Below are 14849 nucleotides of genomic sequence, written 5' to 3' on the forward strand. Positions count from 1 at the left end.
CAGTTCAACACTTTGCACTGTACTGCAGTTCAACACATATACTGCAGTTCAACACTGTTTTCACTGTGTTACAGTTCAACACTTTGCACTGTGTTGCATCAATCAATGTGCAGAAATAAATTGTCCGTATACGTTATAGTTGTATACCACCCCAACATTTTTACTGTAGAAGGATGAAGTTCCCCTAGACGCTGATCTAAGATCAGTTTTGCATTGGCCCCTCCTTAGTGATTAAGGTTAGGATTTGGGGAGGATAACTGATCCTAGATCGGTGCCTAAGGGCAACTTCTGCTTGCATCCTTTTACCCCCTCCCTCACTGACTATTCTCTCCCCTTCTGACCCCCCTCTCTCACTGACTCTCCATTCCCCCTCTGATCCCCCCCTCTCTCACTGAATCTCCTATTCCCCTCTCTCACTGACTCTCCATTCCCCCTCTGATCCCCCCTCTCTCACTGACTCTCCTCTCACCCTCTCTCACTGACTCTCCTCTACCCATCTGATCCCCCTCCCTCACTCCCGCTCCTCTACCCCCCTGATCGCCCCCTCTCTCACTGACTCTCCTCTACCCCTCTGATCCCCCCCTCTCACTGACTCTCCTCTCCCCCTCTGATCCCCCTCTCTCACTGACTCTCCTCTCCCCTCTGATCCCCCCTCTCTCACTGACTCTCCTCTCCCCTCTGATCCCCCTCTCTCACTGACTCTCCTCTACCCCTCTGATCCCCCCTCTCACTGACTCTCCTCTACCCCTCTGATCCCCTCTCTCACTGACTCTCCTCTACCCCTCTGATCCCCCTCTCTCACTGACTCTACTCTCCCCTCTGATCCCCCTCTCTCACTGACTCTCCATTCCCCCTCTGACCCCCCTCTCACTGACTCTCCTCTACCCCTCTGATCCCCCCTCTCACTGACTCTCCTCTCCCCTCTGATCCCCCTCTCTCACTGACTCTCCTCTCCCCCTCTGATCCCCCCTCTCTCACTGACTCTCCTCTCCCCCTCTGATCCCCCTCTCTCACTGACTCTCCTCTACCCCTCTGATCCCCCTCTCTCACTGACTCTCCTCTCCCCCTCTGATCCCCCTCTCTCACTGACTCTCCTCTACCCCTCTGATCTCCCCCTTTCTCACTGACTCTCCTCTCCCCCTCCCCTCTCCCCCTCTCTCATTGACTCTCCTTTCCCCCTCCTCTCCCCCACTTTTCTCACTGACTCTCCTCTCCCCCTCCTCTCCCCTCTCTCATTGACTCTCCTCTCCCCCTCCTCTCCCCCCACTTTTCTCACTGACTCTCCTCTCCCCCTCCTCTCCCCTCTCTCATTGACTCTCCTCTCCCCCTCCTCTCCCCCACTTTTCTCACTGACTCTCCTCTCCCCCTCCTCTCCCTCTCTCATTGACTCTCCTCTCCCCTCCTCTCCCCCTTTCTCACTGACTCCCCCTCCTCTCCCTCCTCATTGACTCTCCTCCCCTCCTCTCCCCCCTTTCTAACTGACTCTCCTCTCCCCTCTGATCTCCCCCCTTTCTCACTGACTCTCCTCTCCCCCTCTGATCTCCCCCCTTTCTCACTGACTCTCCTCTCCCCCTCCTCTCCCCCTTTCTCACTGACTCCTCTACCCCTCTGATCTCCCCCTTTCTCACTGACTCTCCTCTCCCCTCTGATCTCCCCCTTTCTCACTGACTCTCCTCTCCCCTCCTCTCCCCCTTTCTCACTGACTCTCCTCTACCCCTCTGATCTCCCCCCTTTCTCACTGACTCTCCTCTCCCCCTCCTCTCCCCCTTTCTCCCTGACTCTCCTCTACCCCTCTGATCTCCCCCTTTCTGACTGACTCTCCTCTACCCCTCTGATCATCCCCCTTTCTCACTGACTCTCCTCTCCCCTCCTCTCCCCCCCTTTCTCACTGCCTCTCCTCTCCCCCTTTCTCACTTCCTCTCCTCTCCCCCTCCTCTCCCCCCTTTCTCACTGACTCTCCTCTACCCCTCTGATCTCCCCCTTTCTCACTGACTCTCCTCTCCCCTCCTCTCCCCTCTCTCATTGACTCTCCTCGCCCCCTTTTTCACTGACTCTCCTCTCCCCTCTCTCACTGACTCTCCTCTACCCATCTGAGCCCCCTCCTCACTGACTCTCCTCTACCCCTCTGATCCCCCCTCTCTCACTGACTCTCCTCTCCCCCTCTGATCCCCCTCTCTCACTGACTCTCCTCTACCCCTCTGATCCCCCTCTCTCACTGACTCTCCTCTACCCCTCTGATCCCCCTCTCTCACTGACTCTCCTCTACCCCTCTGATCCCCCCTCTCTCACTGACTCTACACTCCCCTCTGATCCCCCCTCTCACTGACTCTCCATTCCCCCTCTGACCCCCCCCTCTCACTGACTCTCCTCTCCCCCTCTGATCCCCCCTCTCACTGACTCTCCTCTCCCCCTCTGATCCCCCCCTCTCTCACTGACTCTCCTCTCCCCCTCTGATCCCCCCCTCTCTCACTGACTCTCCTCTCCCCCTCTGATCCCCCCTCTCTCACTGACTCTCCTCTACCCCTCTGATCCCCCCCTCTCTCACTGACTCTCCTCTACCCCTCTGATCCCCCTCTCTCCTGACTCTCCTCTACCCCTCTGATCCCCCTCTCTCACTGACTCTACACTCCCCTCTGATCCCCCTCTCTCACTGACTGGCACCAAGGGAGAAAAAAAGGAGACTCCATTCCCCCTCTGACCCCCCTCTCACTGACTCTCCTCTACCCCTCTGATCCCCCCTCTCACTGACTCTCCTCTCCCCCTCTGATCCCCCTCTCTCACTGACTCTCCTCTCCCCTCTGATCCCCCCTCTCTCACTGACTCTCCTCTCCCCTCTGATCCCCCCTCTCTCACTGACTCTCCTCTACCCCTCTGATCCCCCTCTCTCACTGACTCTCCTCTCCCCCTCTGATCCCCCTCTCTCACTGACTCTATTCTCTACCCCTCTGATCTCCCCTTTCTCACTGACTCTCCTCTCCCCTCCTCTCCCCTCTCTCATTGACTCTCCTCTCCCCCTCCTCTCCCCCACTTTTCTCACTGACTCTCCTCTCCCCCTCCCTCCCCTCTCTCATTGACTCTCCTCTCCCCCTCCTCTCCCCCACTTTTCTCACTGACTCCCCTCCTCTCCCCTCTCTCATTGACTCTCCTCTCCCCTCCTCTCCCCCACTTTTCTCACTGACTCTCCTCTCCCCCTCCTCTCCCCTCTCTCATTGACTCTCCTCTCCCCCTCCTCTCCCCCTTTCTCACTGACTCCCCTCCTCTCCCCTCATTGACTCTCCTCTCCCCCTCCTCTCCCCCTTTCTAACTGACTCTCCTCTACCCCTCTGATCTCCCCCTTTCTCACTGACTCTCCTCTCCCCCTCTGATCTCCCCCTTTCTCACTGACTCTCCTCTCCCCCTCCTCTCCCCCCTTTCTCACTGACTCCTCTACCCTCTGATCTCCCCCTTTCTCACTGACTCTCCTCTCCCCCTCTGATCTCCCCCTTTCTCACTGACTCTCCTCTCCCCCTCCTCTCCCCCCCTTTCTCACTGACTCTCCTCTACCCCTCTGATCTCCCCCCTTTCTCACTGACTCTCCTCTCCCCCTCCTCTCCCCCCCTTTCTCACTGACTCTCCTCTACCCCTCTGATCTCCCCCCTTTCTGACTGACTCTCCTCTACCCCTCTGATCTCCCCCCTTTCTCACTGACTCTCCTCTCCCCCTCCTCTCCCCCCCTTTCTCACTGACTCTCCTCTCCCCCCCTTTCTCACTTACTCTCCTCTCCCCCTCCTCTCCCCCTTTCTCACTGACTCTCCTCTACCCCTCTGATCTCCCCCCTTTCTCACTGACTCTCCTCTCCCCCTCCTCTCCCCTCTCTCATTGACTCTCCTCGCCCCCTTTTTCACTGACTCTCCTCTCCCCCTCTCTCACTGACTCTCCCCCTTTCATAGCCCCCTCCCCCTTCCCTCCCTCAGCATCTGAGGCTGCCTCAGGACCAGGACCCCAGTCGAGGAGAGGTAAGAGAGGAGGTAGAGAGGTGCACTCTGGAAGTTAGACACTTTTAGAGTGTTGCTCTTGGATTGATATGCATGAGCTGTACTAATGAACTGTGTCCATGCAGTGTACATTCAGCACACATGTCATGTTGTGTGTGTTTGTGTTTGTGTTTGTGTGTGTGTGTGTGTGTGTGTGTGTGTGTGTGTGTGTGTGTGTGTGTGTGTGTGTGTGTGTGTGTGTGTGTGTGTGTGTGTGTGCATGTCTTCTCCTGCAGGAGGTGTGTGAGGACTGTTCCATGGGCTTGCCTGGGGTACCAGGCATGGTTGGCACCAAGGGAGAAAAAGGAGACGAGGGCAAGCCGGACATAGGCCACGCCCCTGACGGCTGTGAGAGGGTGAGAAGCAGGGGGAATGGAGCATGGGGGTGGGGGAAGGGGGACGTGGATGAGGTGGTTAGGGGTGTATACACTTTTGTCCTGGAAATTTAACATGATTATTCTTACCTGCTGTCAGTTCCAGTCAATTCAGGAAGTAGAGTGAAATTCCAATCCGTCGTACTCATGGCCTCTCTCTGTGTGTTGCAGTGTTTCAGAAACCAAAGACTGCAGAGCCAGGAGGCTGCACAGGCGCCTGTATGTCCACACTGTCTCTAACTCTTACATTCACACACCCACAACACACGCAACTCACACACACACACACACCCACAACACATGCAACACACACACACACACACACACACACACACACACACACACACACACACACACACACACACACACACGCGCAACTCACACACACACACACACACCCACAACACACTCAACTCACACACACACCCACAACACACACAACTCACACACTCACACACACCCACAACACATGCAACTCACACACACACACCCACACCCACAACACACGCAACTCACATACACACACCCACAACACACGCAACTCACACACACACACACACACCCACAACACACGCAACTCACACACACACACACACACACACCAACAACACACGCAACTCACACACCCACAACACATGCAACTCATACACACACACTCACAACACACGCAACTCACACACACACACACACACACACACACACACCCACAACACACGCAACTCACACACACACACCAACAACACACGCAACTCACACACACACACGCAACTCACAGACACACACTCTGAATAATTGGTTCATCCTCTCGTCTATGTAGACCACCTCTATCACCAATGGAGCTAATGGAGGCTGCTCCGGTCCAGGATCACCAGGCCACCCAGGAACACCAGGATTACCTGGAATAAGGGGGGAGACGGTAAGTGTGTGTGTGTGTGTGTGTGTGTGTGTGTGTGTGTGTGTGTGTGTGTGTGTGTGTGTGTGTGTGTGTGTGTGTGTGTGTGTGTGTGTGTGTGTGTGTGTGTGTGTGTGTGTGTGTGTGTGTGTGTGTGTGTGTGTGTGTGTGTGTGTGTGTGTGTGTGTAAGTGGTGAAATATAGCGAGTAGCGTTGTTGTGGTGTGTTGAATCTAACATAAAGTACCTTTCTGCCTACATTTCCCAGGGTCCTCAGGGGCAAAGGGGACAAGCTGGTGTACCAGGGAATATGGTGAGTTCTACACGAGAGATTGTAGGGCATTATAACACTTCATAAGGGTTTAGTAGAGACATTATAAGCCAGCACAACAGAGTCAAAGCATGGTGTCTGTAAGAAGAACTAGGTGTCTATCAGCTGACCATATACAATAATAGTCTGTTGTCATATGAATGCAGTGAAATGTGTTGTCTTACAGGGTAAGCCGTAGTGTACAGCACCCCTGGAGCAAATCAGGGTTCAGTGCCTTGCTCAAGGGCACATCGTTAGATTTTTCACCCTGTCGGCTCAGGTATTCACCCCAGCAACCTTTTGGCTACTGGCCCAACTCTCTTACTGCTGGGATACCTGCCGCCCAAGTAGCCAAGAGATTAGGGACACCTGGAACAACTGTATTTTGAGCCACAGTATAACATCCTATCCCAAAGAGCAAGAAAATGGCACTGATGCAGCTATCCAGGAAGTATCAAACACGATGGGATCGGTGAAAGCAAGGCATCATTTATATAGCTTTCACCGATCCAGTCATGTTCAGAACAGTGATTCGGGAGAGGGAGGCATCAGAGGGGGAGAGAAGAGTCAGTGAGGGAGGGGGTAAAAGAATGCAAGGTCAGAGACACATTTTCAAGTAGGATGGCTACATTTCCACAGTGCTGGATCAGGGCCACAGTGTTTACGTGTGTCTTGTAAAGCTTCATCATTGAGGGATCAAGCAGAACGAAGGAACTTCATGTTGATACTATACACGTAATGTCATACGGCCCTCTAGTGGCGCGTCCTAGAACTACATAGTTATTGATGTCATTTAATCAATCGTTAACTATTTCCATAAGTATCCTTTTAGCTATACTATCCTTTAGCAATAGTATCCCTTTAACTATAGTATCCTTTAGCAATAGTATCCCTTTAACTATAGTATCCTTTAGCAATAGTATCCCTTTAACTCTAGTATCCCTTTAACTATAGTATCCCTTTAACTATAGTACCCCTTTAGCTATAGTACCCCTTTAACTACAGTATCCTTTAGCTATAGTATCCCTTTAACTATAGTATCCCTTTAACTATAGTATCCTTTAGCTATAGTATCCCTTTAGCTATAGTATCCTTTAGCTTTAGTATCCCTTTAACTATAGTATCCTTTAACTATAGTATCCCTTTAACTATAGTATCCTTTAGCTATAGTATCCTTTAGCTATAGTATCCTTTAGCTATAGTATCCTTTTGCTTTAGTATCCTTTAGCTATAGTATCCTTTAGCTATAGTATCCCTTTAGCTATAGTATCCTTTAGCTTTAGTATCCCTTTAACTATAGTATCCTTTAACTATAGTATCCCTTTAACTATAGTATCCTTTAGCTATAGTATCCTTTAACTATAGTATCCTTTAGCTATAGTATCCCTTTAGCTATAGTATCCCTTTAGCTATAGTATCCCTTTAGCTATAGTATCCCTTTAGCTATAGTATCCCTTTAGCTATAGTATCCCTTTAGCTATAGTATCCCTTTAGCTATAGTATCCCTTTAGCTATAGTATCCCTTTAGCTATAGTATCCCTTTAGCTATAGTATCCCTTTAGCTATAGTATCCCTTTAGCTATAGTATCCCTTTAGCTATAGTATCCCTTTAGCTATAGTATCCCTTTAGCTATAGTATCCCTTTAGCTATAGTATCCCTTTAGCTATAGTATCCCTTTAGCTATAGTATCCCTTTAGCTATAGTATCCCTTTAGCTATAGTATCCCTTTAGCTATAGTATCCCTTTAGCTATAGTATCCCTTTAGCTATAGTATCCCTTTAGCTATAGTGTCCAAAGTAAATCAAATACAATTTATTGGTCACATACACATATTTATCAGATGTTATTGCTGGTGTAGTGAAATGCTTGTGTTCCGAGCTCCAACAGTGCAGGAGTATCAAACAATTCACAACAATACACACAAATCACAAAGTAAAAGAATGGAATTAAGAAATATTTAAATATTAGGACAAGCAATGTCAGAGTTGCATTGACTAGAATACAGTAGGATACAGTAGATTACAGTATATACATGTTAAATGAGTAAAACAGTATGTAAAGTGACCAGTGATTCCATGTCGATGTACGTAAGGCATCAATCAGCCTGTAAGGTGCAAGGTTGAGTACCCTGTTAGTACCAGGCTAGTGACAGTGACTAAGTTCAGGGCAGGGTAGTGGGTGGAGGCCGACTTGTGATGGCTATTGCTATTTAACAGTCTGATGGTCTTGAGATAGAAACTGTTTTTGAGTCTCTCGGTCCCAGCTTTGATCCCTTAAGCAATAGTATCCGTTTTTGATTGGAGGAGCAATCCAGTGTCTACAACCCTAATGGGTAACATATCAGGGCTCAGAACCGTTGTTTTAGATGCCCATCTCATTGCCTGTTTCTCCTCCACAGGGTCCTCCTGGTTTTCCTGGTCCTCAAGGCTCATCTGGACTACCTGTGAGTTTACTATACATACACTACACCTATACAACACCAACACTACACCTATACTGCACATAGAGTATACTGCACATATACTACACCTATACTAGACTTACACTACATGTAAATTGCACCTATACTACACCTATACTTCACGTATCTATACTGCACATATACTACACCGATACTACACCATCACTACACCTCCACTACACATATGCTACACATTTACTACGTCTGTAATATACCAATACCACAAATATACTACACATATACTAAAACTGTACAACAAAAATGCTAAACCTATACTACACATAAAGTATACTGCACCTCGAAAATCACATTGTAGAATTTTTAATGAATTTATTTGCAAATTATGGTGGAAAATAAGTATTTGGTCAATAACAAAAGTCTATCTCAATACATTGTTATATACCATCTGTTGGCAATGACAGATGTCAAACAGTTAGGTATTTGACATACCCAAATACCTAACTGCCTGTAGCTCAGGACCTGAAGCAAAGATCTGCATATGCCTGATACCATTTGAAAGGAAACACTTTGAAGTTTGTGGAAATGTGAAATGAATATAGGATGGTAAAAGATAATACAACGGGGAAAAACGTTTTTTGTACCATCATGTTTGAAATGCTTAACCTACACCTATACTACACATATACTACACCTATACTACACCTATACTACACCTATACTACACATATACTACACCTATATTACACCTATACTACACATATACTACACATACTACACATATACTACACCTATACTACACCTATACTACACCTATACTACATATATACTACACCTATACTACACCTATACTACACCTATACTACATCTATACTACACCTATACTACACCTATACTACACATATACTACACCTATATTACACCTATACTACACATATACTACACCTATATTACACCTATACTACACATATACTACACCTATATTACACCTATACTACACATATACTACACCTATATTACACCTATACTACACATATACTACACCTATATTACACCTATACTACACATATACTACACCTATATTACACATATACTACACATATACTACACCTATATTACACCTATACTACACATATACTACACCTATATTACACCTATACTACACATATACTACACCTATATTACACCTATACTACACATATACTACACATACTACACATATACTACACCTATACTACACCTATACTACACCTATACTACATCTATACTACACCTATACTACACCTATACTACACCTATACTACATCTATACTACACCTATACTACACATATACTACACCTATACTACACCTATACTACACCTATACTACACCTATACTACACCTATACTACACATATACTACACCTATATTACACCTATACTACACATATACTACACATACTACACATATACTACACCTATACTACACCTATACTACACCTATACTACACATATACTACACATATACTACACCTATACTACACCTATACTACACCTATACTACACCTATATTACACCTATACTACACATACTACACCTATACTACACATATACTACACATATACTACATCTATACTACACCTATACTACACATATACTACACCTATACTACATCTATACTACACCTATACTACACATATACTACACCTATACTACACATATAGTACACCTATACTACACCTATACTACACCTATACTACACATATACTACATCTATACTACACATATACTACACCTATACTACATCTATACTACACCTATACTACACATATACTACACCTATACTACACCTATACTACACATATACTACACCTATACTACATCTATACTACACCTATACTACACATATACTACACATATACTACACCTATACTACACATATACTACACCTATACTACACATATACTACACATATACTACACATATACTACACCTATACTACACCTATACTACATCTATACTACACATATACTACACATATCCTACACCTATACTACACCTATACTACACATATAATACACCTATACTACACATATACTACACCTATACTACACCTATACTACACATATACTACACATATACTACACCTATACTACACATATACTACACCTATACTACACCTATACTACACATATACTACACATATACTACACATATACTACACCTATACTACACATATCCTACACCTATACTACACCTACACTACATCTATACTACACATATACTACATTTATACTACACATATACTACACCTATACTACATCTATACTACACATATACTACACATATCCTACACCTATACTACACCTATACTACACATATACTACACCTATACTACATCTATACTACACATATACTACACCTATACTACATCTCTACTACACATATACTACACCTATACTACACCTATACTACACCTATACTACACATATACTACACATATACTACACGTATCCTACACATATACTACACCTATACTACATCTATACTACACATATACTACACCTACACTACACCTGTACTACACATATACTACACCTATACTACACCTATATTCACCTATACTACACCTACCTATACTACACCTACCTCTACTACACCTACCTATACTACCCCCACCTACACTACACCTACCCATACTACACCTATACTACACCTATACTACATACTTCTCTCTCTCTGTCTCTCTCTCACTCTTTCTCTCCATATCTCTCTTCTACTTTGAAACACCATCACCACTGAACGTGAATCTTCCTGCTATCTCCATCTCTCCAGCTTTTTAATGAAAGTTATTTCAGATGAGGACAATTCTATTGTCTCGCCTGTTCATCAATTATTTCCTCTGTGAAAGTGATGGAGAGTGGTAGTGCCATGCAGACAGCACACCAATCCCCCTGATGTCATTCCATTCTTTTAGCAGAATGGAAGTTGCAATGGTTGATTCCAGCAAGGAATCTGTTTTAAAACGTTAGGGAGTGTTTTATTCCAAGTGTGTGTGTGTGTGTGTGGGGGGGGGTGGTGTGTGTGTGTGTGTGTGTGTGTGTGTGTGTGTGTGTGTGTGTGTGTGTGTGTGTGTGTGTGTGTGTGTGTGTATGTGTGTGTGTGTCCCCACCACGCTCTGTTCTGTTGAATTTTATCTGATTAAATAGTAGCAGCTGTGAAAGATGGATTTTTCATCGTAATGAAACTCCGCAACATTGATAAGATATTCAACTGAATCTATAACAGCGATTTTAATGGCGTTATGCTGTTAGTAGTCTTAGAGAATAGGAGAGGGAGAGAGAGAGATGGAAGGAAGGAAGATAGAGAGAGGTTGGGGGGTGACAGATATAGAGGCTGAGAGAGGGGGATGACAGATAGAAAGGGGCTGAGAAAGGGGGGTGACAGATAGAAAAGGGCTGAGAGAGGGGGGTGAGAGATAGAAAGGGGCTGAGAGAGGGGGGTGACAGATAGAAAGGGTCTGAGAGAGGGGGCGACAGATAAGGGGCTGAAAGGGGCTGAGAGATAGAAAGGGGCTGAGAGAGGGGGGTGAGAGATAGAAAGGGGCTGAGAGAGGGGGGTGACAGATAGAAAGGGGCTGAGAGAGGGGGGTGAGAGATAGAAAGGGGCTGAGAGAGGGGGTGACAGATAGAAAGGGGTTGAGCGAGGGGGACGACAAATAGAAAGGGGCTGAGAGAGGGGGGGACAGATAGAAAGGGGCTGAGAGAGGGGGTGAGAGATAGATAGGGGCTGAGAGAGAGGGGTGAGAAATTGAAAGGGGCTGAGAAATGGGGGGACAGATAGAAAGGGGCTGAGAGAGGGGGATGACAGATAGAAAGGGGCTGAGAGAGGGGGATGACAGATAGAAAGGGGCTGAGAGAGGGGGGTGACAGATAGAAAGGGGCTGAGAGAGGGGATGACAGATAGAAAGGGGCTGAGAGAGGGGGGTGACAAATAGAAAGGGTGTCAGAGATAGAAAGGGGCTGAGAGAAGGGGATGACAGAAAAAAAGGGGCTGAGAGAGGGGGGTGACAGATAGAAAGGGTGTGAGAGATAGAAAGGGGCTGAGAGAGGGACAACAGATAGAAAAGGGCTGAAGGAGGGGGTGACAGATAGAAAGGGGCTGAAAGAGGGGGATGACAAATAGAAAGGGGCTCAGAGAGGGAGGTAACAGATAGAAAGGGGTTGAGCGAGGGGGACGACAAATAGAAAGGGGCTGAGAGAGGGGGGGACAGATAGAAAGGGGCTGAGAGAGGGGGGTGAGAGATAGATAGGGGCTGAGAGAGAGGGGTGACAAATTGAAAGGGGCTGAGAAATGGGGGGACAGATAGAAAGGGGCTGAGAGAGGGGGTGACAGATAGAAAGGGGCTGAGAGAGGGGGATGACAGATAGAAAGGGGCTGAGAGAGGGGGATGACAGATAGAAAGGGGCTGAGAGAGGGGGATGACAGATAGAAAGGGGCTGAGAGAGGGGGATGACAGTTAGAAAGGGGCTGAGAGAGGGGGTGACAGATAGAAGGGGCTGAGAGAGGGGGATGACAGATAGAAGGGGCTGAGAGAGGGGGATGACAGATAGAAAGGGGCTGAGAGAGGGGGATGACAGATAGAAAGGGGCTGAGAGGGGGGTAACAGATAGAAAGGGGCAGAGAGAGGGGGTGAGAGATAGAAAGGGGCTGAGAAAGGGGGATGACAGATAGAAAGGGGCTGAGAGAGGGGGATGACAGATAGAAAGGGGCTGAGAGAGGGGATAACAGATAGAAAGGGGCTGAGAGAGGGGGATGACAGATAGAAAGGGGCTGAGAGAGGGGGATGACAGATAGAAAGGGGCTGAGAGAGGGGGATGACAGTTAGAAAGGGGCTGAGAGAGGGGGGTGACAGATAGAAGGGGCTGAGAGAGGGGGATGACAGATAGAAGGGGCTGAGATTTGGGGGATGACAGATAGAAAGGGGCTGAGAGAGGGGATGACAGATAGAAAGGGGCTGAGAGGGGGGTAACAGATAGAAAGGGGCAGAGAGAGGGGGTGAGAGATAGAAAGGGGCTGAGAGAGGGGGGTGACAGATAGAAAGGGGCTGAGAGAGGGGGGTGACAGATAGAAAGGGGCTGAGAAAGGGGGATGACAGATAGAAAGGGGCTGAGAGAGGGGGATGACAGATAGAAAGGGGCTGAGAGAGGGGGATAACAGATAGAAAGGGGCTGAGAGAGGGGGATGACAGATAGAAAGATTCTGGACACATGGTTAATATGTGCCATTCCATTTGCTCCATTCCAGACATTTTTATGCCGTCTTCCCCTCACCAGACTCCACAAATAATTTTGTCTTTCTTTTCAAGTGACATTTTCTCATTTTTTCCCCCCTCTCATTTATTATTATCTGTCTTTTCCTCAAATTTTTCCTCATCTCTCTAACTCACCTTCTCCTCTCTCTCCATACCTCTCTCCTCACCTCCTCTCTCTCCATACCTCTCTCCTCATCTCATCTCTCTCTCCATACCTCTCTCCTCATCTCCTCTCTCTCCATACCTCTCTCCTCACCTCCTCTCTCTCCATACCTCTCTCCTCACCTCCTCTCTCTCCATACCTCTCTCCTCATCTCCTCTCTCTCCCTCACCTTATCCTCTCTCTCCATACCTCTCTCCTCACCTCCTTATCTCCATACCTCTCTCCTCACCTCCTTCTCTCCATACCTCTCTCCCTCACCTTCTCCTCTCTCTCAATACCTCTCTCCTCACCTCCTTCTCTCCATACCTCTCCTCTCCACCTCTCTCCATACCTCTCTCCTCTCTCTCTCTCTTTACCTCTCTCCTCTCCTCTCTCTTCATACCTCTCTTCTCCTCTCCTCTCCTCTCCTCTCCTCTCATCTCTCTCCATACCTCTCTTCTCCCTCTCCATACCTCTGACCTCTCCTCTCTCCCTCTAACCTTCTCTCCCCAGGGTCAGCAAGGTGAGAGAGGGGCAGCAGGACCACCAGGTGTTAAAGGTGAAATGGTGAGTGACATCTCTCCTCATCAATACATGATAGATACATCTTAATACATGACAGATAAAGATATGTTTTTACTTTAATTTCTAAATCTTTATGGTCACTCTCAGGGCTCTTCAGGGACGAATGGATACCCAGGTTCTATGGGACCCCCTGGACTTCCTGTAAGACACAACAACTTGTTTCATCACGTTTACATGAATGAACATATTGGGAACATGTTGGCTGCTTTGCTGATTGGTGGAAAGATGGATGGATAGATGGATGGATGGATTTTGACTTGATTGATTGATTGATTGATTGATTGATTGATTGATTGATTGACAGGGCCTGAAAGGTGAGCGGGGGACCCCAGGGGCTGCAGGAACGAAGGGAGAATCGGTAAACATTGACATACACAGTTGTCATATATTGAACATTGATGTGTTTCCCCTCATTTGAATAGTCTAAGAAACCTCTGGCATTTGAACAGAATAGCTGTTGCAGATGACATAGTGAGTTGATAACTATGCATCTGTTGGGTTCTATTTCATTACTTCAGTGAGTGTGAGATTATGTCTTACTCCCTTCCTCTCTCCTGCAGGGTCCACCAGGCAACCCAGGATACCAGGGACAGGCTGGAGTCGCGGTCCGTAACCTCATCCCCGTCATCCCTCGTCTCTATAACCTATCATCCATAACCTCATCCCCTCTATCCCCACATCTTTATCCCTTGTCCCTATAACCTGTCATCCATAATATCATCCCCTCATCTTTATCCCTCGTCCCTATAACCTATCATCCATAACCTCATCCCCTCTATCCCCACATCTTTATCCCTTGTCCCTATAACCTATCATCCAT

The 14849-nt window shown here is 47.2% G+C and overlaps 1 protein-coding gene across 3 annotated transcripts in view; it reads left to right on the plus strand.

Moving 5' to 3' along the window:
• Positions 1-14849, plus strand: part of LOC118374311 (collagen alpha-1(XVI) chain-like) — a 151176-nt gene that overhangs the window by 117267 nt on the left and 19060 nt on the right. For all 3 annotated transcript variants that reach the window (XM_052469745.1, XM_052469747.1, XM_052469746.1), the window contains 10 exons: positions 3930-3995; positions 4250-4369; positions 4559-4606; positions 5205-5303; positions 5547-5591; positions 7988-8032; positions 13958-14011; positions 14117-14170; positions 14334-14387; positions 14590-14634. In XM_052469745.1, coding sequence (XP_052325705.1) covers positions 3930-3995; positions 4250-4369; positions 4559-4606; positions 5205-5303; positions 5547-5591; positions 7988-8032; positions 13958-14011; positions 14117-14170; positions 14334-14387; positions 14590-14634 — 630 coding nt within the window. The remainder of the gene's footprint in view (positions 1-3929; positions 3996-4249; positions 4370-4558; positions 4607-5204; positions 5304-5546; positions 5592-7987; positions 8033-13957; positions 14012-14116; positions 14171-14333; positions 14388-14589; positions 14635-14849) is intronic.

The sequence above is a fragment of the Oncorhynchus keta genome, chromosome 19, assembly GCF_023373465.1.
Source record: "Oncorhynchus keta strain PuntledgeMale-10-30-2019 chromosome 19, Oket_V2, whole genome shotgun sequence".
NCBI lineage: Eukaryota > Metazoa > Chordata > Actinopteri > Salmoniformes > Salmonidae > Oncorhynchus > Oncorhynchus keta.